The sequence below is a fragment of the Acomys russatus genome, chromosome 28 (assembly GCF_903995435.1).
Source record: "Acomys russatus chromosome 28, mAcoRus1.1, whole genome shotgun sequence".
Classification (NCBI taxonomy): domain Eukaryota; kingdom Metazoa; phylum Chordata; class Mammalia; order Rodentia; family Muridae; genus Acomys; species Acomys russatus.
Window position 1 is genome coordinate 2,517,757 of NC_067164.1, and position 26,979 is coordinate 2,544,735.

At 38.6% G+C, this 26,979-nt stretch overlaps 1 protein-coding gene across 14 annotated transcripts in view; it reads left to right on the plus strand.

The window, feature by feature from the left end:
* The window catches only part of Fip1l1 (factor interacting with PAPOLA and CPSF1), a 64,600-nt gene that overhangs the window by 23,027 nt on the left and 14,594 nt on the right, over positions 1–26,979 (plus strand). For 7 of the 14 annotated variants that reach the window (XM_051170292.1, XM_051170289.1, XM_051170287.1 and 4 more), the window contains 3 exons: positions 6,840–6,947; positions 13,133–13,226; positions 14,420–14,576. In XM_051170292.1, the coding sequence (XP_051026249.1) occupies positions 6,840–6,947; positions 13,133–13,226; positions 14,420–14,576 (359 nt within the window). The remainder of the gene's footprint in view (positions 1–6,839; positions 6,948–13,132; positions 13,227–14,419; positions 14,577–26,979) is intronic. The other 7 variants (XM_051170295.1, XM_051170291.1, XM_051170285.1 and 4 more) reach the window with 1 other exon arrangement.

The window sequence follows — 26,979 nt, forward strand, 5'->3', positions numbered from 1 at the left end:
GAGTTTTGCTAAAAGGTTGAAATCTGGACTTAGATTTCTGGAATTTATATTCCAGCTCGGCAGTTTACTAACTGAGTGTCTGTGGGCAGATTCTCTAATTTTGTTAGATCTGCATTTCCTAGTTGGTGAAGTGTAATCATGGCACTTCACTTATAGTCTAGCCACATGTGTCATGCGCGCTAAGTCTTATAAAATGTTGCACACAATGTTTGTCACATGAAAACATTCTCTAGGTATTTATTGATCCGTTGTTGGAGTCTTTATTTCCTTTTGCTTTCCCTTTTGGGGGTGGGGGGAGGGCATGCTAAATTGTATTGGATCTTGTGATACAAAAGCTTTGTGTTTTTCTCTATTTGAAATGAATGGTGAACCACAGTGGGCCTATGTCATCATCTGACTGAGGTTATTTAAGTCTCAGTTTAGCTGGTTTCCTAAGAACAGCTACAGCGTGAACTGTGCTCGGAATGGGGATCAGGTCTAAGACATTGCAGCAAGTATCTAGGCAAGGGGTAATGGTATCCTGGACCAAGGTGGTCGTAGAATGGTCAGAGCAGTTAGCTGCTGGGGGTCTTGCAGTGGCATGTCTGGGTTGCTTGGCTGTAGATTATAGAGAAAAGTTATCAATGAATTCAAGGATTTTCTCTTGCTCAACACAAGTGTAATAACTGGATTGTGGTTTGAGAGGTGAGAAAGACTACAGGAGGAGTGGCTTTCAGAGGGAGAAGATGAAGCATTCAATTAAGGGACTAGAAGTTGAGCTGCCTATTCAGTATGAAAAGTGAAAGTTGGATATGTGGCCGTGGGATTAGGGGAAGAGTATTGGCTGGAGACAGAAACCTGAGACACTGGTCACTGTTCTCATGGGCTCTAAAGTGAAGGTGTTAAATTTAATCAAGAAGTGGTGAGAGGACAGAGCCTTGAGATACTAAAAGAAATAAATGGAAATCCGTAAAAAGGACCAATAAGGCATATGATAAAAGCTATTGTGTAGGGTGATCAACTGTCAAACAGTAATGATTAGTTGGTCAAGAAGATAAAAACCAAATGTCTGTTGGATTCTAGGTGTGAAGGTCATTGGTGATCCTGACCAAAATTATGTACATTGAAAACGTACAGGTAGACTGAAAAGGCTTCTGGATGGCTTCAGTAGAAACAAGAGCTACCTTTAATCCCAGCCCCCAGGAGGCCTAGAGCCAGAGGCAGGTGGATTTCTGTGAGTTCAAGGTCAGTCTGGTCTAGATAATAAACTCCAGGACAACCAGGACTACATAGAGAGAGACTGTCTCAAAACAGAAGTAGAAGGAATTGTAAAGCAAAACTATGGACAATTTTTAAGGACTATTTTCTTTTGTCTGTGGTGCTAGAACCGTAGAATGAGGGAAGTATGGGGTCAGGTTTTGAAGGTAAAATAAATTGCAGCATGTTGTATACTTGGGAGTGAGTTAACTAGAAATATTAATGACAAAAAAGAAAGGAGAGGGGCAGTTGTAGATCAGTGTTCTTAGTGAGGCCAAAGGGAGCAGGGTATGACATGCATGGGCAGCAAACAACTCAGTGACTAGAGAGTGTGCGGTATGTGGGGCCTTCACGTCTCAACTTAGTTTCTTTACTAAGACCGTCATATAGAGTGGATAAAGGTAGGAGCAGGGACCCTTGCGGGAGAGTACAGCAGATGCCTAGGGAAAAAACAACAGTAGGCAGGCAGGGGTGTGGTGAGAACAGTGAGACAGTCTCTTCAAGTTGCTAACATTTTTTTCCTAGCAAAATAATATACAGACTAGGTAGAATGGAGTGTTTGGGAAGAGAAGCCTGAGATAATCTCTTTGGAGTAGGTGAATAAACTAGTGGGGGAAATGACTAGGATCACTTGGCAGTACCTGGAGGAAAGCACAGGGTGGGTACATTTCAAAATGGGAGAAATTATGTTTTTATATGCTGATGGAAATGACTTCGTAAAATGAAAAGTTAATGGCATAAAGAGAGAAGCTCTGGGTTCCAGTTTGTTTGTTAGATTGATGCCATGGTCTAAACATACTTTAGATGTGTTCATGAAGCCTAGCTATGGATTTCACAGTGGTGGAAGTTGTACTGGGCATAACTAAGGGATAGAGGGCCCAAAAGTGAGCATGTACTCAGGGGGTGATAGTAGTAATGACTGTGGCTTTCAATAGATATAAAAGCATTGGAAGATATGCATAAAAAGAGATGGGATGAAAAGGATGGTAAGGGACAGAAAAAAAAAAAAAAAAACAGGTGAAAGAAGGATGGGAAGATGAGCGGGTCCATCACTACCTAAGAAGATAAGAGTAATTGCAACTGATAGATAGTAGACGCATACTTAACATGCTGTTGTCGTTACTTTTGAATACAGAGGACAGTGCACTCATTGCTCGTTAGGGAAATGGGTTTTCTAGATTCATCTTCAGTTAATCAAATACAGGCTCTTAGAATCATTGTAAAATATTTCCTTTAAAAGTGTGTGTGGGTGGTCATTTTATATATATGGATTTTGGTTAGAATCTTTGGAAATAATTTTTATTGAGTTTAGGGGAAAGATGATGTTGTTGGTATTGAGACATAAAACAGGTATTTAAGAGTAATGATCTGTGATACTGGCCTAAGTACTGTCTTCCATTGCTAGATTCTTAGGTTGCCTTAGTTATAAGGTAGATGTTTACCGAGAACTTCATAAATTTCGCATTAATGGGCATGGTACATACTTAAGCTCTGCGTTCACTATATCAGAATGCTTCGTGTGATCCTTACACGTTTTCATATTTGTTTTCTTTTGAAGTACATATCTATAGAAAAGTGATATGAATTTACATCTTGATAAGTAAGGTTTTACAAATACAGTCTATTGTTGTAAACCAGCTTGTAGATTGGGAAAACTTTACTGTTCCTGTCTTCTTGTTTTCATTTTTTTACTGTTTTGTTTTTACAAGCATTCAAACTTCAGAGTTGTGTGTAAGGTATGGAGAACTCCATCCGCACAGTCCACTAGGTCCTAACATGTTGTGTTTGCTTCTTAAGAAGACTGTTCTCTCTTAACTGTTTGGATGCTAATTTGGACAGTAACCATCGGATGCAGTATATTCTTAACCTCTAAACACTTCACCTTGTATTTCTGAGGACCGTGGACAGATGCTTTATTACATAACTGTGAATAGGGCACAGTTATCAAAGTCAGGACAATCTAGTACAAAATTGATACTTTTATTTAATACCCAGGTCATCAATTTTACCCGTTATCCCAATATTGTCCTTTACTAAAGTTCTTTTCTTCTCAATTTTGACCTTAGTCCAGGGCCATTCATCTGAGTGTTCTCTCTCCTTAGGTGTTTATCATGTAGAGCGGCTTCTCAGCCTTCTGTTGTATTTTGAGACACTGAATTTTAGAAGGGTGTGATCCATTGTTTTATAGATGGTCCTTCAGTCTGACTTTGCAAATCCCTCCTTACTGCTTGATGGAGCTGTGCTTTGAGAATACCGTGTGAGTGATGCTGTCTTTTCTTCAGTGCACAGTGCATGGCCTCGAGATGATTCCCGCCAGTTTGCCCCGCTTTTATTAAGGATGGTAAATCTAGTTGGATACTTGTGCTGATGCCTTTCTGGTTCTGCATCAAGTTCCTGTTTGCCCCTTTGTATTTAGTAAGTAACTTTTGCATTAGAGATATTGCTGAGTTTTAGAAAAACTGCCTGCCCTGCCATGTGCAAGGCCCCTGATCTCATCCCTAGCACCATTTTAAAAAGAAAAGTAGAGCCAGGCATGGTGGCACATGACTTTTATCCTAGCACTCAGCAAGCAGAGGCAAGAGGATCTCTGTGCGTTTGAGGCCAGCCTGGTTTATAAAGAGAGTCCAGGACAGTCAGGGCTCTGTGTAACTGAAAAACCCTTTCTTGAAAAACCAAAAAGAAAAAAGAAAAAGAAAGAAAATAAGAAAAAAAGAAAAGTAATTTTGCAAAGAAACTAGGTACAAATGTCCTAACCCCCTTAGAACTCCAGCACTCGTTTAAATTTAGAGTTGCTACTATAATGTCTGTAAAACAGTGATTAACTTTTGAAGTTTAGTTTAAATTATCCTTTTAATGTGACTGGACGTCTTGGCTGCATGTAAGTCTGTGCACTACATGTATACATGACGCCTACAGAGGCCAGAAGAGAGTGTTGGACCCTCTGGAGCAGACAGGGCTGTAAGCTGCCATGTGGTGCTAAGACTCAAACCTAGATGCTCTAGAAGAGCCTTCACTGCCCTTAACCACTGAGCCGTATACCTGGTCTTATTTGTTCCTACTTTATATGTATAAGTGTTTTGCCTACATGCATGTGCATGTACCATGTATGTATCTGGTTCCTGAGGAGGCAAGAAGAGGGTTCTGGATCCTTTGGAATGGAGTTATAGGCGGTAGTAAGCCAACACACGGAGGCTAGATACCAAACTTTGGGTTGTCTGAAAGAGCAGCAAGTAGTCTTAACCACGGAGCCATCACTCCTTCTCCTGTTTTTCAACTTTTGGGGGCCAGGAGGAGATATTTATTATGTAGCTTAGGCTAGCCTTAAACTCAGTCTTTTCCACCTCACCCTCTCCAGTGCTGGCATTGCCAACATGCCTCACTAAATGCATTAATCCTTGTGTGTGAAAGAACACGTGTGTGCGGCTTATAGGCATGACTCATTTGTATTTATGGTGTGACTCTTACGTGGGATTTTTATATGTGCTGCAGTTGGTTTTGATGTGTCAGATTTTCCAAATTTGACCAGTGGGGATGTCTTCCGAGTTGATCTTGGGGTGTATGTGTGCGTGTATGTAGGCTGAGCTCTACTTTCTGGCCTTAGCAAGGTGTTCCGAGCTTATCTTGTACTTTCCGATTTCTTCTCAAGACGTTTACTCCTCTTAGCAGGGAGTTAAAATTAAAAGCAAGGTCAGGCTGGTAGCTGTGTCATTGAACTGGGCTGCCATTAGTTACTTCTAGGGCCTCTTCACACTATACAACAACAGATGGCAGTTTCAGCATGAGTGTCACTTGCATAGTTTTAAATAAAGTTTAGTCATGAAATAATGTTTCTTTTACGTCCAGTTTGACACCAATCACAGTGTGCTCTCTTTCTTGGAACTAGTCCATGTTGTGACCATTTTTTCTCATAGTGAGAATCTGGCTCCCAACAGCTTCTTACAATACTCATTTGATTGACAATCAATGCAGGCTTCATAGATTTGGAATGTCTGCTTAGCCATTAAAACACACACACACACACACACACGATACAGAGTTCAGGATTGTTAGCAGTTCTTTCTATTCTGTTGTAGACTGAGAATGATGGCAAACGGCTGAGGTTATTTTTATAAAGCAGTGTTTGGTCCTCTTAGCTCATTTCTTAGCCCGGCTATCACACAGGTAATTGAGAGTCTTTACAACACAATACACTCTGAGCAGTTTAACTCTGCTCTTTAACCCTTTATGCTACTTTGTCTCACTCCCAGCAAGCATCCCAGTGATATTTGCACTTTATAGCTTTCCTGGGCTCCAGCTCTTTCCTCCTGATCTTCCTTTTCCTCCTGATCTTCCTTGACCTCCTGGTGGCTGAAACCCTGCGCTGTAAGCTGCTTTATTGGCATAACAGGGACAGTTGTGGAGCAGAGTTTACATAGCATTTAGACAGGAAATCAAAATTTAAACTACACAATAACCTTATGCCTACAGCAAACATTTACAGCGCTATTAGTCATTTAATGTATTACTTGGATCTTTTGGTCTATTCACTTTTAACATTATTTTTCCTCCATGACAGATAGAATTTCTCTTTTTGTATATGTAAAACATTGAACATAGACCAAAGTCAGGGCCATCCAACAGTACATATGGATCTATCACTCTTGTATTTTTTCAGTTTTTCAAGACAGGGGTTCTCTGTGTAGCCTTGGCTGTCCTGGACTCCCTTTGTAGACCAGGCTGGCTTCTAACTCACAGCGATCCACCTACTTCTGCCTCCTGAGTGCTGGGATTAAAGGCGCGCGCCACCACACCTAGCACTCTTTTATTTCTTTAGTGGTGGTGACAGATTCATCTCAGTTCCTTTGTAGTTCATCCTTCCTGTATCTGTTTTCAGAAGTAGACTTAGAAACGTGTATATTTTTAGCAGTTTTGAAAGAACATTGATCATTTACAGGAATGGCAAGATTATAAATAGTGAACTTATTTGTGACAGAGTCTTCCTGTGTAGCCAACTTGTGGTCTCCCTGCCTCAGCCTTCCCTTGTAGCCTGTGCTAGAACTACATGTGCCATGTGCCTCACGGAACTTCTTATGGAGCATGTCACTGAAGATACGATCGCTTTGGAAAATTACTTGGGACGAGTTGTTACTTTGAAATTATATTTCAATTTATCATAGGTTTTTAAGAAAGATATCAGGGTACTACTGTTAACTAGTTGTACTAACAGTACTTTTATAAGGTTTTGAGGAGCAGTTATGTGTGAGATTTTGTGAAATGGCAGAAATTGATATTAACTCATAAGGGTACAGAAATTTGGCTTTTGATTATTTGGACATACTCTTTGTTTGTTTGTTGTTTGTTTGTTTTCATTTCTGCATCTTGACACCATACTATGTTGAAAAGTTTCTTAAGATATTCTAGAGTTACTAGGCTATTGATAACACATCTAATAAGTGCCTCCAGGAGTCAGTTTCACTACAGGTGTTTTATGTCTTGAAAAGAATGGTACTATAGGAACATGTCAAACCCTTTTAGAAAAAGCATGCCAAGGACAAAATAAACAGAACAGGGGGGGTTAGAGACAACAGTATGTAAGAAAAAACACAGAAAATTTATCTCACCAGAAACAGCACCTCTTCTCAGTCTCAGACAAGTACTGCCTCCAGGAAAGCCAGTTCAAGCGTTGGGAAGTGGCAGGATCGATATGGGAGGGCCGAGTCACCCGATCTAAGGTAAGGCTGCTTTAAACATTGGCTACTTGCTCATGTTTACATTATTGGTACTATATTGTCTCTTGGTATATATAATGCGATAACAAGTTTTGAGACTGTACCATACCTCCCTCCCCATGACACTTCTCAGGGTGCACTTAGGTATTTTACTGAGAGCTAGCATGTGTCTTGTTCATCCTTTTGGCTTTTTATATTAAAGCACTGTTACATTGAACCACACTAATGGGTGTTCTAAACCTATTTCCTCTCCCCCTTGGTGCATGTTAATGATTTGTTTCTACTCATCCTTTCATGGTATTCCCAGCTGTTTTTTCACTGCTTATGCATGAAATGTAACTTTCTGAGCTAAGTTTTGGGACTTGTACAGTTTGACTCCACAGAATGTTTCTCACCCCTTCCAGCCACCCCGTGTGAGCCTGCTCTGTCAGTGAGTGTCTGTCAGCTGTCCTGTGTTGTGCTGCTTCTCTTACTTACGAGTTGCGTGTGATCCCACTATCAATAGAATTTTTATTTGTGTTCTAAATTTTGGACATACAATGTGTACAGCCATAGACACATACTATAATGTATACCATGTGCCCGTGACATGGGGAAATGTCATTCCCAACAGACACAGTGAGTCGTGCTGTCCATGGAAAGTGCACTGCCAACAGCAGTTAGTATGAGCGATGATGTCTAATGCATGGCGTAGAAGTACAGACCAGGATAACTTTAGCGGACGCTTTGAGAATCAAACAAGGGCTGATTTTGTTCTTTGGTTTTGTTTCATGTTGTTGTTGATGAATTGTATGCTGTCTTCCTGTGTCTAAATCATGTGCTAATAATCTTGTAGTGGTTTGCTTGTAATAAAACTTTTAGATATATAAATTGTGGCAGATGCTTTTGATTGTAGCATTTTACAAAAAGCAAAATAAAATTCAATTTTTATAGTTTGGGTTTTTTCCTTGTATTATATATTCTTAGTGAATTGTAAGTGTTTCTAGTTAATTGGAGGTTCACTGTTAGAAAAGAATAAGTTCTTCATGTGTCAAAGGCGGTATGTTGACTTTTTAAAAAGTCAGAAGTTGCTGGGCGTGGTCGTGCACGCACACCTTTAATCGGCACTCAAAAGGCAGGGGTAGGCAGATCGATGTGAGTTCTTGGCCATCCTCTCTTTGTAAGGAGAGGGGAGGACAGCCAAGGCTATACAGAGAAACCCTGTCTCGGAATAAAAGCAAACACAAAAACAAAAAAGTCAAAAGTCTGTATGGCTTTTTAAAAATACCCTATCAGCCTAATAACTAATAAGGTAAAAAAAAATTTCAGAACAGTTTTGTTTGGTTGCATTTTTTGGTGTAAGAATGAAAAACACTGAGGGCTGAAGAGATGGTTCTGTGGCTAAGAGCACTTACTGCGGAGGACCCAGGTTTAGTTTCCAGAGTCAGTTTCAGGCACTTGATACCCTCTCCCGACCTCCACGGGCACCAGGCATTCATGTGATGCACAGACATCCATGCACACAAAACACCCAAACACATTAAATAAAGCCCATGCCCAGCAAAATACACAGAAGCTTTTTGTAAATGTAAAAAAAAGTATCTTAATAGTCTTCATGGCAAATTCTGGTTATACTTAAATGACACCAATTTTATATGTAGAATCAAGAGAAATTGAAATTATTTTAACGTTAGATCTGGAATCAAGTAGAATGATATTTTTCATATTAGCAATTAAATACAATTCAGAATTTTAAATAATTTGATGTAGTGTATAATGTATATTTATCCTAACCCGTAACATTGGTGCCCAAGTTGACCTAGAGGGCTGATTCTGGCTTGCCTGAAAGATCACATCAAATACTTGTTTGTAATGGAGTTTGTGGTAGAACAACTGATGCAGCTATGCTGAGAACTGGCATTGGTTAACATTTAGAGCCTCATAGAGTCCTTTATAATGTTTATTTGATTTATATTTTCTCCCTCTTAATTACCAACCACTTTCAGAAGGGTCTTTCAGAATGCGTCTTCTTTTACAAGCCGATGGTAGCTACTTCTGCAGTAGAACTTTCTCTACATTCTTTCTCTTGGCTTGTGCTCTTCACAGCATTTAGAATGTGCCTCACTCCCATTCATGCACGTATGTTCATCTGTGTTAGTTCATTCTTGTGAGAGGTTACAGCCATACGACTGTATGACCTGATTGAGACACCTCACCAGCTATATCTATCTGTCATTTGGGAATATGAAAAATTTAAAAGCTGGGGGTTGGAGAGTTGGCTCATTGCTTAAGCTCACTTGTTGCTCTTGCAGAGAACTGGGGTTCAGTTTCCTGTACCCATATGGAGGCTCACAACTATTTAACTCTAATTCCAGGAGATCAGCCCACCTCTTCTGACCTTTATAGGCACCAGACATGCACATGGTGTACAGACAAGCATGCAGGAAAAAATATACATATAAAATAAATAAATTTAAATTTTAATATGAAAAGATTTCAAATGCTATTTTTTAGAGAATAAATCTTTGAAATGTCTGCTGTGCAATTTTTATTAGAAACTCTGTTATGAAAAAACCCTCAGAAATACAAAGCTAGAAAATGTTCTGGATTTTCTTTGTAGCAATAACTCATTTGTAAACTTGATTTGCACAATGGTCTCTTGTCTGCATTTTACATACGTCCACATATATTTACTTATGTTTGGGATCTCTTGGTCTTCTGGAAAGCTACATGTGTTAGTTAGAACACTTGCTCTTCCCTTGATGAAGCGTCACCTGTTGTACTCCCCTGGCTTTATTGGGCCTCGTACTGCTACACTTCACACGGCACTGGGCATTCGGGAACGTAGCTGTGAAATCCACTTCTGTTTTTGTTACACAGATACTGCAAACTTCATCTGATTTTGGCACTTTTCAAAGCTTATGGTTGTAATTCACGTCTCAGTTACGGTCAGTTTTGTGGTTCTAAGTAGTAGTTTTGATTTTGTGTCATGTGTTATGCTTTTTATAATGAAATCATATCAGATTTAATATTCTACTTTTCCTTTATTCTAAGCATCATTTTACAAGACTCCATTTTTTAAGTATAGTATGTGTGTTCTGGGTTGCTTAGGCAAAACACATTTCTTGTATGTTTTATTGCCAATAAAATGTAAGGATTACTACATCTATCCTACTTTCTCCCATAAAGCATTCACAGGGTACAGTTTTGCTCCATATTCTCATATGTAAAAATGTGAAAAATAGTTGTTGTGTCATAAGTTATGAGTTAGAAATAAAACTAATGTACTCAGTTAATACAAGTTCTAGAATTATAAGCAAGCAATCTGCAAACTGATGCTTTATGGCTATTTACACACTAAAGAGCTGGGCACTTGGGATACCTTTGCCTTGCAGCTGAAAGTGGGGCAGCTTAGACACAGACTTAGGATGGTGATTAGCAAATCACCTTAGTTGCCGGTGAGACATTCCAGTTGTATCTTTGTTAGCAGCCCTTCAATTCTTTCTGGGACACTGAAATCATCAAAATAAAGATATTTTAATTTGATTTCAGAGATGTTTTCATATGTGTTGGATATTTACAGGATGGAAACTCTTATGAACAAGAGCCTATTTACACTGTGGATAAACTCAGGTATCCAGGGTGGTTCGTTTCTCTCTCTCTCTCTCTCTCTCTCTCTCTGCTTTTTACCATATAGTTGAGTCTAACATTAAGAATTGTGATAATAGCAGTGGCTGACTCAACCTTACTGCAGAGGTTTGGTTGCGCAGTTAGCCTACATGTACTATGTTGACATCTGACTTAGAGCAGCTCTTCTTGCAGTGAGGCACTGTGAAATGGCTTGCATGCAATAAACTATCCTCTGAGGTTTTCAGGGAGAGCTGGTAGAGGACTTACCTAGTGTCCATGAGGCCCTGGGTTTAATCCTAAGGATGATGGAGTGTGGAGGTTAATGGGGACACAGGAACTAACGTGATTCAGTGTATTCCCGTATTGTGACTCGGGACTAACGGAGTTTTAAATTATTCCATTGTGTTGTATCTTAGGGACTTCTGTTTACGTTGGTACATCTATGAATATGTCATAATTTACTCGTGAACACAATGGTAAATTCATTCTGATAAAAGTGAACTAGTTGGGCAAGGAGCTCTCATGATGGAGTGACTGCAGCCTTCTGGAGTTCCTGCTGAGGGTGTGCGGTGCAGGCTGGTCCCCCAGCTGCGTGCCTGTACAGTCGTGCTGCTGGCCGTCTGGCCTCTGTGATCACTCCATTTAAAGCTGGGAAAACTAATTGTGCTCATTTAGGGTGAAGCTGGAGAGCTGCGTGCCTCCTGTCCCGGAAGGCTTTAAAGCTGAAAGTTCTCGAGATCACTGGTGAGAGAGTTTGTCTTCCTCCTCACAGAAATGGTAGTCTTGTATTGAGGCTTACCTTCCAATGAATGCCTTTATCAAGTTAGAGAATTTGCAGTCGAAATTGCAGAATCAAACAAATGTGGCAGAGTACTTTTGATGGGAGTAAATTTTTAAACTGGGAGAGGGAACCAGTTCTGCAGTGGGAATAGAGTTCTGACTAGAAGTGATGGACGTTGTACTGAAGTTTTGATGGCCGTAAGTGGTGAGGGAAGTGAGCATTTCTGACAGTGTGTTGACTCAGAGGGCAGAGGGCATGTGCTCTCACAGGAAGCAACCAGTGGTCTGCAGAGGGTACAAGTCTGAGGGATTTTTCTCTTAGATGTGAAAGTTAGGTTATTTACTTAGTTGTAGTGGAAGATGGCCTATGAGGGGGTGGGGGCGGGGAGGAAGTAGGGGAGATAGCTCCAGAGTTGAGGTTCCTGCTCTTGCAGAAGACTGCTGTTTTCTTCCCAGTTCCCACATCCTGGGCTGCTTATAACTCCAGCTCCCCGAGATCCCACACTGTTTTCTGGTCTCCATGAGCACCTGCACACACCTGAATAAAAATGAAAATAATCTTTAAACAGAATATCTCTAAGTTGCATTCATCTTGCTTGATGCTTTTGTTGGAATTCTAGGAAGTCAGTGATCTGCATAAAATTAGAAAGGCTTGGACATTGAAAGAAATGGTAATTATTGGCATTGGTTTTTATCTGGAGGAGTTGTTTTTTTGTTTGTTTTAACTAGATGGTTCAGTCTTGTTTAGAGGACAGTGAAGGATGTCAACTTGTACTTGGATGACATCTCTGATATCCTCGTGTACTTTTAATGATGGGCTCTCTTTATCCGTGTGGCAGTAAAGTAATGATTCCTGGAAGCAAACTTGCTAATGCATTATTTCCAGAAGAGTCCTGATGTTTTCAAAGGTGACTTAGTGAAGCATACTTAGTTCATGGGGTTAGAAGGATTCAGGCATGAGGATTGGTTTTGCCATCCAATTATTATGTCAGTTAACTGTATTCTGGGCTTTGGTTTTACCACATACAGCACATATCCACTTGCTTTGTTTATTTAAGCTTTAATGGCTTTCTTTTAATTAAGGTTTTGTATTGTGGTTTTGTTTTGTTTTTGTTTCTTCTTGGGTTTAGGTATAACAGCCTAAGAATTTTAAAAGTAGAAGGTGTTGTTACTCGTCATTTTGGAGTTGCCTTGGAAGCTGGAAGGGTCTGTTGTTTCCCAGTGTTGTGCTTCTGCAAAGTGTTAAAGTTTGAGCTGTTAGGACTGAAGGAGAAGCAGTTCTCACGCCCTCTTTTCATAGCTGTTTCTGCAAGTGATCTAGCTCTCTCTCTCTTTTGGGGCATCTGTGTGCTTCCTCAACTCCATAATAGCTCTTATTTAAAAACGAGAAAAAGTAACCTATCTGTTCCTATTAAGTTTGCAGTGTGGTTTGTGTTAGGCCATTTATCCTTGCCCTCTGAAACTTGAGAGAGATTGTAAATACCAAACTACAGGTAAGGCAGGCTTATAAGCTTATCTAAAGGACAGTCACTAGAAAGGAAAAATTGGTTTCCTTTTTGCTTCTAATGTTTCAACGCCTGAACTATATCACTAAAAAAATAGTGTATGTGGTATGTTTGTGTGTGAAAATGACTGTTTTTTCTTTTCAAGCCTTTTGGAGTATTTGAAAAATAAAGATGTATTTGTTGGAATTTTATTTCAGTTTGCCTAACATTTACTATTTGATTCTATTTCATAAAGATAAAAATTTTCAATCACCAATTAGATGAAACTGACTCGATTGAACTCTTGTGTTTCAGGAGATTGCCTGGAGCAATTGATGTCATTGGTCAAACGATAACCATCAGCCGAGTGGAGGGGAGACGGCGGGCAAATGAAAACAGCAATATACAGGTCTCGTATTTAAACATCAACTGTTCTGCACTGGTTTAATTGAGGCAATATATATACATATAGCCACTAGTGCTAGGCTGTGTTAGTTGCTTTCAGTGCTACAAAGGGATTTTAAATGCAAAACCATCAGCCTTATTTATATTTATTAGAAAAACTTTGCATTTAGAATATGTAATCTCTCAGTTTCTGTTAGTGAAGTTTTCCTTTTTGTAAACATACTGTATAAGCTCATTGAAAAGAGAAGAAATATTACCTAGAGTTCTACCACCCAGATGTTGATTGTCAATAAAGTACACACAACATGTTTTTCAGCGTTTTTATGCTTCTTAGCATCTTTAAAGATATTTTTTCCAAAAATAGAAGATAGTTCTTTTTCTTCCTACAATTACAGTATTGTAACTTCTTTAAATGGTTTCCAGTTTTAATAGGTTATGAGTAGAACTCCCATAAAATTATTGTACTCAAGTATAGAAAAAAAGTTAAAAAGAATTATATATTTAAATGATACATTTTAATACAAATTCAAGAGGTGTCTATTATTAGCTGGCTTTGCTGTTGCATGTTGCAATCTCGACTGTTAGAAGTCCCAGTCTGTGGTAGTCACCGTCATGGCTTGCTGTCGTAAGCTTGGGTCATCCTGTGGTGTGTATTCTTAACTAGTCACACCAACCACACTATACTCTTTTCCAGGGGAACCTTGGCTTTTAATAGAGGCTCACATGAAAATTTATTTACATTTCATAACTGCTTATTTTCTACCTGTGTTGACACACACTTAACACTTCACTGTGTGTTGAAGTTAGGTCCTAAAATGCCTGGCCTGTTATTAGCATCTGAATTTCTCACAGCTAGGTCTATGCTGTGGTAACACAGGTACTTGAACATTGTCTGAGAGTACTTGTTACATTGTCTTTACGAAGTGTTTGTTTCTAACTTGAAATGCTTTAATAACTTCTTCCAGAAAGAGTTCTGATGGTCTAATTCTTTGTCCTAGGCCTTGAGTATGAACATTTTAAGAAGAAAGTATGTGAATAAATACTCACTTATATATACAAGCACATATCACATAGTGTGCTTGCATATAAAGCCACCTTTCATTTCACCTTGTAGAGTAGAAAAATGAACTTAACAAGATTCAACTTAGATAAGAGCATTTATACTGACCTTCCTAATTAATTATGCTTGAATTTTAGGTCCTTTCTGACAGATCTGCCAATGAAGTAGACAACAATTTCAGCAAGCCGCCTCCATTTTTCCCTCCAGGGGCTCCTCCTACTCACCTTCCACCCCCTCCATTTCTTCCACCTCCCCCAACTGTCAGCACCGCTCCACCTCTGATCCCACCGCCAGGTAAGAAGTGGGGAAGGAAGGCCTGTGACTAACTAGAGGTTCTTTCACTTTGAACTGAAAAGTGAAAAATATGTATTTGGAAATACTACTTTAATTGGTTATAGTACACTAAAAGTAACCTTTTTATCTTCAGCAGATCCACGCTGGCTCTTGTTATTTATTCTAGTATTATTATATCTTATTTCAGCATAGCAGAAATAATATTTTAAAGTAGAAAATAATAAACAGATAATAATATTGACCTCAAATTGTAATAGTATTTTGTGAAGTTATTTGTGGTGTGTGGAGAAATCCTCACTGAATTATAAACTGTATGTTGACTTTTATTGAAAAGAGATTTTTAAAGTCACTTTCAGAATTAGAATAGGTCCAAAAGTGATAACTTTATGAGGCCGGAATCAGTCTGGTGCTCATTCTTTTTGTGTGATAGTTTCCATTTAGGAGAGGATCACTGAGTCCTATGTATTTAATGTTTCTTTTCTTTTCTTTTTAAGTAAGGCAGAACAAATTTTATCACATTTTTAACTACTTAGAAACTTAGTAATAAAGAAAAAGTCTGAAAGCAGTCTGCACGGTTCTCCTGGTGGTCTTTCTTACCTTCTTTCAGTGCATTTTCAGTGCTTCTTGCCTTAACCAGCTAGTTACAACACTGGCAAGTTGATTGATATTTAAATTACATTCTTCCTGGGGAGAATACCAATAGTAAATGGTAAACATTGGCTGCAGGTCCTGGTTTAACTACATGGAAACCGCATTAGTACAATTACTTCTTACTGACGACCTGCGGCTCCTGCTCAGTTTGTGTTTGTGAGCGGAGCTGTCTGCTGTAAGGGGCAGGAGTGCTCAGAGTCCAGGACAGATGGGTTTATCCCCAGTGCTTTTCCAGACCTACAGATGTCACCTGCTCCATCTGCCCTGTGTCGTTAGTGCCTTAAAGTCCTTTATTGTCACTTCAACTCTCAAATGCTGTGTGGCTGTAGAAAAGCCTGTCATCTTGGAACGGAGGGAAATGTGGTGTAATGGATGTTCCTCCCAGGCAGTGTTTCCAGAGCGATGGAACACAGCCATTTCACTCTCCAGCTCAGACTGGACTTAGGATTCTTGAGTCTTGCTGAGAATTAATCAGATGAAAGGAACTTAGGTGATTTATAAATGAAGATACAATGTGGTTCCTTAGTCGCTGAAAAGGAAACAAGTGATGATAAGATACAAAAATAATTATTTTTTAATATGCCCAAATTTACTAGTACTGAAGTTCTGAAAGTTTCTTTTTGAAAATTAAAAATCTTTTAAAATCTTTATTTTTAATCAACAAATACTGTATTTGTTTATTGGGTACAATATGTTTTTATTTATATATTTAGATTATGGGACGATTTTAATCTTGTTAACATATCCTCTTTTCACATACTCAACATATTTTGTAGTAAGACTTCTTAAAATCTATCCATTCTTTAAAGATTTAAGTTTAAATATATATGTTTAAGTGTGTGTTTGTGTGTGGGAATATGCACATGTGGTCAGAGGTACAGTTCCCTCCGGAGCTGGAGTGGAGTTCCATGCTGCGGTGAGCTGCCTGATGTGGGTGCTGGGATCTGAACTCGGAGCCTCTGGAAGAGCAGCGTGTCCTCTTAACTGAGGCATCTCTAGCATCAGGGTTTGCTCTTGCAGCTATTTAGGAATAAATGTGATCAGCTGTGATTGCTGCTGCTCAGTAAGCATCTAAGACTGCAGCTTTACACCCTGGTAGACAGCATTTCCCATTTCCAACTCATCCCAGCTTCTGGCAACTTGATTCTATGTGCACTTCTCTGAGTTTGCCTCCTGGATTTCACATGTGAGTTCATTCAATCCATGTTTGACTCCTTGTGTCTGTTTTGATTCTCCTAGCATAATGTTTTCCAGATGCATGCACGTTTTTATAACTGATTGAGAAAATGGAGGGCAAGATTTCCTTATTTACTAATAAAATAATACCCTCATGAGGCTCACCTGTTTGTATATTTAAGATCAATTGGCCAATGCAAGCAAGGAGGGAAAAGTATGAAATAATAAAGAATACTTTGCTGTTATAGAATACTAGGAGACTAGAGGATATTGCTGATAGGCATTGGCAATATGTAGAAATTTATCAAATGGTAGAGTTATTCTCATTTCTTTGCCATATTACTCTCATTTATAATAAGTCTTGGCCTAGAATGATAGCTCACTAGGTGGAGGCACTTGTGACTAAGTTTGGTAACCCGAATTTGGTTCTCAGGATCCATATGCGAAAAGAGGGAACTTAAGACTGACTTCTGCATGGCTCTACCACCCTCTCCTGCACACAAAATAAATCAAGTGTTAAAAAAATATTTATAAACATAACAAGTCTTTGAATAGTATTTAGTTTATCTGTGGCATTGTAATATAGTACCATTCATTTTTCTGTTAATGCTCAGCTCACTGCTTTCTATCCATATTTAAGTAGTATATAACCATGGTGTGTTTGCTATCTGGAGTTATCAATTTATACTAAATTATTTGTTAGTTGAGACTATCTGAATTATTCCTTATTTTTATTGTGGTTTGAGTTGTTGCCAGGCATATAAGGCACATCTGTCTGTATCTCCCGCAGTGCTAGTCTTATGCACACTTGGCATTCCCTGAGTATGTTAACTCATAGAACTAACCACGTGTTCATGCTTCCATACCATCAGAGGTGACTTAGATTGCCAGGTGGTGCATTCACTCAAGCTTTGCATAGTCTGAACTGTGTGGATGTGTGGGTACATACCAGCTAATTGAAAGCTATCTATGTTGAGGTGCCATTTGCCGTAGAGCCATAAGTTCACTGTGTCCTGTAATCACTGTAATTTAAACCATTGTAGGACCACAGGCACCTCATAAAAGGAAGCTGTGTGGGGTAGGGTCTCTTTAGGTATTGCCCCTTGAAAAGTACTGTGTTTTTCTTAAACACTGTTTTTTGAGGCTTTCTTAAAAAATATTTTAATGTTTTCTTTAAATTTTCTATAAATATGATGATACAGGTATACTAAAGATGTGTCCATATATTTGGATGTCAATAGTTTTATTAAGGAAATAAAATGACTACGTTTCTAGATTTGCTTGGAACAGGCCTAACATACACCTTTTATCACAGCATAACTACATTCTCTGGAAATTAAAATTTGTGGCCATCTCTTTTTGGAGGTTTATAGGTGAGACTTTAATCATATGAGTATTCTTAAATAGTTACTAAAATTATGATCTGAAGGATGGAGCAATGGCTTGGCCACTAAGAGCATTCGGTGCTCCAGCACTCACATGGTGGCTCACAGGCATCTGTGACTCCAGTGCCTTCTGTGCCTTCTGGCCTCTGCAGGCACTGGACATGCATGTGGAGCACACATGTATATTTAGATGAAACACCCACACACATAAATAACTAAATTTTTTTTTCCAAAAACTATAAGCTGGCAGAAACAGCTCTCTTTCCAAGATACTGTCATATAGTTGAGAGGAGGTATATTGTCTCCGTCTCCTCTTGCCCTCAGACATCCGTCTGCAAACGTGTGTGAGCCTCCTCAGGAATATAGGGTCCAGAATATTTTTGTCATCATAGAGTGCAGAGCAGAGGAGGCTACCTCAGACAAGGATTCGCGAGACTTCTGGAAATGCTAAAGTACTTAATAGAATCATACTAGTGGTAACTAGAAAACAAATAGTGATGAGTCATGGCTTCTGTAATTAAAAAGTGGATCAATGTCTAATGAATCAGAAAATTCTGTTGTGTGAAGTTGCTTCAGGAGCATATTGCTATGATTCCATGCTCTTCCAGGTGATGGTGGGCCTGCTAGCCGGTCTTAATTCATTGAGCGCTCCCTTCTAGGTAGTGTTTTGAATACAGCCTATCTGTAAATTCACTTTGTTTTAGAATGACACCTGACGTGGGTACTAGCGAGGCCTCGATATTTCAGCAGTTCACTTGAAAATAGCAGAAATGCAGACAGCTTCCTGGTCTGTTGTCTTCATTAGCCAAGTTGTAGTGGGTCTGTAACTGCCAAGAAGGCTGCGTCAAAGGATTGTGCACCTGCGTAACAGCACCTTGGACGATTCTTTCTCCCCGGTGTGAAGTGCATCCGTAATTGGGAGCACAGAGGTCAGGGAGCCTGTGAAGAGCAGAGTTGGGTGTTCTCTAACCCATTCAGCGCAGGGTTCACTGCGGACTTAGATTGCATCATCTTACCTTTAGCTAAGAGTTTTGAAATAATTGAAAATTAGAATAAAACACCATAAAATCAGTAGGATTTGATGTTATAAAAGCTAGCTTATTCTGTATGTCAGTTATTGTTGTCAAATCTATGTATTCATTGTTCTAACCGTCTGTGGCACTGTTGCTTATTTTGTAGCATTACTGTACCTAAAACCTTTTCATCATCCCCACTTCAACCTTTCTAAGAGTAACTACGTCCATCCCCAGGTGTGGGTCATCTCTCCTTGTTCTACTTGCTTTCTCTGAGTTTGCTTTTTTTTTGTTTGTTTGTTGTTTTGGTTTTGGTTTTGGTTTTGGTTTTTTCAAGACAGGGATTCTCTGTGTAGCCTTGGCCATCCTGGACTCACTTTGTAGACCAGGCTGGCCTTGAACTCACAGCGATCGCCTGCCTCTGCCTCCCGAGTGCTGGGATTAAAGGTGTGCGCCACCACGCCTGGCTTGAGTTTGCTTTTTATAAGTAGCTTATAGAGGACTAGTCCTCTTTTTCATCCATTTGTGTTTGGCCTATTTTGTTTCTAAAACCACCATCTAAAATTTTATTGTGGTGAACTAATTTTAGGGAAAGCTCACAATGTAGACGTTTAAATGTTAATTTGCTTTAATGTTATGTTTCGCTTTATATGTAAATTTCATAGCTATTAACTTAAGATGAATTTTAATGTCCCTTTAATGTATATGCTAAAATCATAATAATGTCTGTGTAGGGGGTGGGTGCACACTTGCCTGTGTGTACTTGTGTGGAAGTGAGTAGTCCACTTCCAGTGTCTTTCTCTAGTGTCTGTCTGATTCTTACTGAGCCTGCAGCTTGACTGTGCTGCTAGGCTGGCCCATAGAGCGCTGGATCTGCTGTACGGTCTGCTCCCCCAGCACGTGGATCACAGGTGCTCCCCATCTTCACAGCTGTGACCAGGTCTGCGTGCTTCCATAGCGAGCACTCCAGCCACCTCCCTGGGTGTTGAGATAACATGTGTGAGCCCCACACCTGCCTGGTTTGTTTTTAAGATAAGGTCTGTGTAGCAAAGGATGACGTTAAACTTCTGTTCCTCCTGTCTCCACCTTCAGAGGGCTGAGATTACAGGCATATCTAGCCTTATGCCCCAGTTTATGAAGTTCCGGGGACCAAATCCAAGGTTTTGTGCAAGTACTGTGCCAAACGAGCTCCGTCCTCAGCCGGAACTGTTACCTCGGTGCACTGTTGGCTCTGCAGTTTCAGTGTGGGTTTACTATCTGCCTGTCGTGACTCTGCTCTTCTAAGAACTTTATGAATATATGTAAGAGTTGATAACAATCAACTGTCAGTTTTCTCTACAATCTTTACATTTGCAGAGTGGTGGTGGTTCACATCTTTAATCCCAGCTCTCAGGAGCAGAGGCAAGCAGATCTCTGTGAGTTTGAGGCCAGCCTGATCTACAGAGGGAGTTCCAGGACAGCTAGGGCTACATGGAGAAGGCCTGTCTCAAAAAAAACCAAAAAAATAGAAAGACAGACAGAGAAATAGAGAGAAAGATAGAATGGTGACGTTGCTATCACATACGTTTTAATTGGAGATAAAACTTTATTTACTGCAAGAATTAAGTTTTATAAATTTGATGCTTGAGTGAGATGTGTGTGTGTGTGTGTGTGTGCATATTATATGTATATGTATAGATGTGTGTGTGTGTGTGTGCATATTATATGTATATGTGTAGATGTGTGTGTGTGTGCGTATTATATGTATATGTATAGGTGTGTGTGTGTGCATATTATATGTATATGTATAGATGTGTGTGTGTGCATATTATATGTGTATGTATAGATGTGGTGTGTGTGCATATTATATATGTATAGTTATAGATGTGTGTGTGCATATTATATGTATATGCTATAGACTGTGTGTGTGTGCATATTATATGTATATGTATAGATGTGTGTGTGTGCCTATTATATGTATATGTATAGATGTGTGTGTTGTTGCATAATTATATGTTATATGTATAGATAGTGTGTTGTGTGCCATATTATATGTAGATGTATAGATGTGTGTGTGTGCATATTATATGTATATGTATAGATGTGTGTGTGTGTGCATATTATATGTATATGTGTAGATATGTGTGGTGTGTGCAGATTATATGTTATATGTATAGATGTGTGTGTGTGTGGCATATTATTATGTATATGTTATAGATATGTGTGTGGTGTGCATATTATATTATAGTGTTTCATTATATTATGTATGTGTGTTGCATATTATATTTATATGTATAGATGTGTGTGTGGTGCATATTAGATGTATATGTATAGATAGTGTGTGTGTGTGCATATTATATGTATATGTATAGATGTGTGTGTGTGCATATTATATGTATATGTATAGATGGTGTGTGTGCATATTATATTGTATATGTTATAGATGTTGTGTGTGTGCATATTATATGTGTATGTATAGATGTGTGTGTGTGTGCATATTATATGTTATGTATAGAGTGTGTGTCGTGTGCATATTATATGTATAGTATAGATGTGTTGTGTTGTTGCAATATTATATGTATATGTATAGATATGTGTGTGTGTGCATATTATATGTATTGTATAGTGTGTGTGTGCATATTATATGTATATGTGTAGATGTGTGTGTGTGCATATTATATGTATATGTATAGATGTGTGTGTGTGTGCATATTATGTATATGTATAGATGTGTGTGTGTGTATTATATGTATATGTATAGAGTGTGTGTGTGTGCATATTATATGTATGTAGATGTGTGTGTGTGTGCATATATGTGTATGTATTAGATTGTGTGTGTGCATATTATATGTATATGTATAGATGTGTGTGTGTGCATATTATATGTGTATGTATAGATGTGTGTGTGTGTGCATATTATATGTATATGTATATGTGTGTGTGTGCATATTATATGTATATGTATAGATGTGTGTGTGTGCATATTATATGTATATGTATAGATGTGTGTGTGTGCATATTATATGTATGTATAGATGTGTGTGTGCATATTATATGTATATGTATAGATGTGTGTGTGTGTATATTATATGTATATGTATATATGTGTGTGGTGCATATTATATGTATGTATAGATGTGTGTGTGTGCATATTATATGTATATGTATAGGTGTGTGTGTGTGCATATTATATGTATGTATAGATGTGTGTGTGTGCATATTATTGTATATGTGTAGATGTGTGTGTGTGCGTATTATATGTATTTAGGTGTGTGTGTGTGGCATATATGTATATTATAGTGTGTGTGTGTGTGCATATATGTATATGTATAGATGTGTGTGTGTGCATATTATATGTATGTATAGATGTGTGTGTGCATATTATATGTATATGTATAGATGTGTGTGTGCATATTATATGTATATGTATAGATGTGTGTGTGCATATTATGTGTATGTATATGTGTGTGTGTGTGTGCATATTATATGTGTATGTATAGATGTGTGTGTGTGTGCATATTATATGTATATGTATAGATGTGTGTGTGTGTGCATATTATATGTATATGTATAGATGTGTGTGTGTGCATATTATATGTATATGTATAGATGTGTGTGTGTGTGCATATTATATGTGTATGTATAGATGTGTGTGTGTGTGCATATTATATGTATATGTATAGATGTGTGTGTGTGCATATTATATGTATATGTATAGATGTGTGTGTGTGCATATTATATGTATATGTATAGATGTGTGTGTGTGTGCATATTATATGTATATGTGTAGATGTGTGTGTGTGTGCGTATTATATGTATATGTATAGGTGTGTGTGTGTGTGCATATTATATGTATATGTATAGATGTGTGTGTGTGCATATTATATGTATATGTATAGATGTGTGTGTGTGCATATTATATGTATATGTGTAGATGTGTGTGTGTGTGCATATTATATGTATATGTATAGGTGTGTGTGTGTGCATATATGTGTATGTATAGATGTGTGTGTGTGCATATTATATGTATATGTATAGATGTGTGTGTGTGCATATTATATGTATATGTATAGATGTGTGTGTGTGCATATTATATGTGTATGTATAGATGTGTGTGTGCATATTATATGTATATGTATAGATGTGTGTGTGTGCATATTATATGTATATGTATAGATGTGTGTGTGCATATTATATGTATATGTATAGATGTGTGTGTGTGTGCATATTATATGTATATGTATAGATGTGTGTGTGTGCATATTATATGTATATGTATAGATGTGTGTGTGTGTGCATATTATATGTATATGTATAGATGTGTGTGTGTGTATATATATATATTCCCACGCATTAGCTTTTTTATAAGAAATCTTACGGTAACTCGGTTGGTTTAAATTTTTGATCATAGCACTTTAATACATTTTTTACAAAGACTTTCTTCCATGTGCAGTTTAGTTGGTTCATAGTTCTTCAGTGTTTTGTATATATGTATGTATGTTCGTGTTTCTGATTTGTAAAGACTTTCTGTTAAATGATGCTTAAAACATGTGCACATTTGACTTAGTGTCTTTGTACAAGCTTCTGAATTTGGATTAAAGTAGAAGCATGAGATGTGGGTCAGGCCTTCCTAGCCTTACGTATAGCGCTGATGGGATTTGGGATCTAGTGAGAAACAGGAAGCAGAATTCACATGACTCTGCCTTCCTCCTTTGTTTTGAACCCAAAGAGAAAAGATAGGTATGTATACTATGTTTTCTGTCACTATATTACAAATTACCCTAGGATGTAGTAGCTTAAAACAGCATATTGTTAGAGTCTGGGTTAGGAACAAGGAGTAGCTTAGGCCAGTTCTCTATTGAAGCCTTCCCTCAGACTTCACAGTCATGTCTATGGACTTAACTGAGGAAGGCTTAGTCTCTTAGCTCACTCACTTTGATAAAAAGTCAGCTTTCGGAGAGATGGCTCAGAGGTTAAGAGCACTGTCTGCTCTTCCAGAGGCCCTGAGTTCAATTCCCAGCAGCCACATGGTGGCTCACAACCATCTATGATGTGATCTTATTCCCTCTTCTGGTGAGCAGGTGTACATGCAGGCAGAGCACTGTATACATATAATAGATAGATAGATAGATAGATAGATAGATAGATAGATAGATCGATCTTTTTTAGTTTGAGACAGAATTTCTCTGTGTAGCCTTGACTATCTTAGACTAGCTTTGTAGACCAGGCTGGCCTTGAACTCACAACGATCCGCCTGCCTCTGTCTCCTGAGTGCTGGGATTAAAGGTTTGTGCCACCACGCCCAGTGGCACATTTTTTTTTTTTTTAAGATAGCTTTCTTTTTTTAAGTTTTATTTTTATCTTATGTGTATGAGGATTTTACCTGCATGTATCCCACATGTATACCTGGTACCTGTTGAGATCAGAATAGAGTATCAGATACCCTGGAAGGGAAATGAAAGATGGTTGTGAGTCACCATGTGGTTGCTGGGAACTGAACCCAAAGAGTACCCCTGCAAGAGGCCAATGCCTTTGTTTCTAAAGTGCTCTCTAGCGCCCCTTTCTTTTTGTTGGGCTGTGGGCTTGAGTTCCTCACTGGCTGGTCTCCCCCACCCCCATCCCTGACATTTGAGGTGGCAATAGAAAGAGTGCCAGAAAAACAGAAATGACTGTCTTTTGTAGCCTAGTCATGGATATGGCCTTATTGTTGTTGCTGGGTTCATGTGGTCTCTATAGGGATGATGATGTCCCTCTCACATAGATGATTCAAGTGCCAGAAGTGTGCAGAGGCATTTATTTGTACCATGAGGAAGGAATTGTGAGACCATGTCAGAAGCTGCCTAGCATGATTCTACAAATCATGGGGAAAATCAATTTACTTTACAGACAAGTGTTCCTTTTTGTTTCTTTTTGTTTTTTAAGTGTATCAGAGTATTTTGTGGGAATTCCTGGTACAGGTCACTTTTGTTGTTGTTTTTTAATATTCAACAGGGAGAATGCTGCCTTTCTGTTCTTTCTTCAGTTCTCCAGGTAGAATCTTAGGTCCTTTCCCTGAACCCCTGTTACATTTAGGAATAATCATGGCATACTGAAAAAGCGAAACATTTTCTCTGTGGGTCTGTCTGTCTTTGTCTCGTACCCCCTGTCCCTGCTGTCTGATGTTAGTGTATATATTGTCATTGTATTTTACTATCCTATGTCAATGCCTTTGTTTCATAAAAATTTGAAATTGATGTTAGTTTTCAGCTCAATGTTAAGATTAGAAGCGTGGGTTATAATCCAGTGTATGGTCCCCAGGTAACAACTTCATCTCTTGAGGATTTCTCTGGAATGCAGTTTTGTTTTGTTTTGTTTTGCCTTAGACATTTTGAATGAGAATTGCTAGAATGCCCCAGCTCATTTCTAGCTCACAAACTCCAGCTGATTCTGATGCAGGGAAGTCTATGACTATGAATGAATAATTACTTTGCTGAAGCTTTCAATATATTACTGTTATAGAAGGCTTTCCAGGCAAATGGCTGTTTTTTCAGAGAAATAATATAAAGCCAGAGGTGGTGACACAGGCTTTTAGTTCCAGCACTTGGGAGGCAAGTTCAAGGCCAGCCTGTTTCCCTAGATCGTTTCAAGCGGACCAGGGCTACATAGTGAGACCTTGTCTCAAAGCAAAATAATACCTATAGACACATCTAAATATGTATACATACATGCATGCATACATACACATATACATACATACGTACGTACGTACATACATACATACATACGTACATACGTACATACATACGTATGTACATACCAGAAGCATGGTTTGTATGTTTAAGTCTATTGGAGGTGTCCAGGGAAGAAAAAAAAAGGACTTTTGGAATGAATTTTTTGTCCCTTACGTTATTTTGTTTTTCTTAATAAAAGCTAAATTCTACATATTTTAAGTGAAAATGTCGCTTTCAATTGTATTGCTTATTAAACTTCATTAATTATTGTTTGAAAATGTTTTTTAGAAGCCAGACATAGTGACACACACCTGTAATCCCAGCACCTGGGAGGCAGAGGCAGAGGCAGGTGGATTGCTGTGATTGCCAGCCTAGTCTATAAAGCAAGTCCAGGACAGCCAAGGCTACGCAGAGAAACCCTGTCTCGAAAAGCAAAAAAAAAAAAAAAAAAAGCCGCGGGGTGGGGAGGGGGAATGTTTCCAGAAGTTATCAAGGAATTAGCTGTATGTCTCATTAACTTTCTAGTCCTTTTCTATGACCAATTGTTTACACTGAAGTAAAATCTTACACGAAATAAATGTCTCTCTGGAAGAGCCCTTTCTAGCATGCAAGCTTTCTATTGTATAGGCACCAATTGCAAAGACAACTGACATAGCATGTTTTTTTCTTTTACTCTGTTCTTAGTTCCTGTTGATTTTAAAATTCTATTCTAGGATATTACTATAATAAGATTAAAATTAAAGGCAGATTATAGCTGTTGTAGTGGGGTTTCTAAAGCTGTGCTAAAACACTAGACCAAAAGCAGTTTGGGAGGAAGGGTTTATATGTCCACATGACACCCATCACCAAAGGGAGCCAGGGCAGGAGCTCCAGGCAGGAGCTGAGGCTAAAGTTGTGGAGAATGCTGCGTGTTCCTCCTGGTTTGCTCAGCCTGCTTTCTTACACCACTCAGGACCCTGTTCAGGGTTGCGTGGCAAGGGGTGCACCCTCTGTGAGCTGGGTCCTCCCACATCAATCACTGTTTAGGAAAATGCTGGACAGGCTTCCCTATAGGCCACTCTTATGGAGGGTCTCTTCCCAAATGACACCAGCATGTGTCAAACTAACCAGCACAGTAATTTTAACTGCTTTTGGAGAAGAATTGGTTTGCTTATATGCCTTCTGTATTTGTTTTCACAGTTTAAATACTTTTGAGGACTAAGTTTTAAAGACCCCTGACTAGTACTTGTGACCTTTTTTTTGCACAAGTTTTCATCTTAGTAGGTATAACTAAAGTAGTGTTTGCTACGCACAAACCCATCGAGGTGAAGTTACTAGAGTGAAAGTATCTCAGAGAGGGACCTCATCTAGCAATGGCTTTACACATTAAAACAAAAACCCTGTACTGAATGTGAAAACAAACTCAGATAGTGAGGTTCAATAGAGATTTGTGCTGTTGTAAAGAATATTGAGTAATAGTATATATAAAAAACATCCTGTGCTCTGTTTT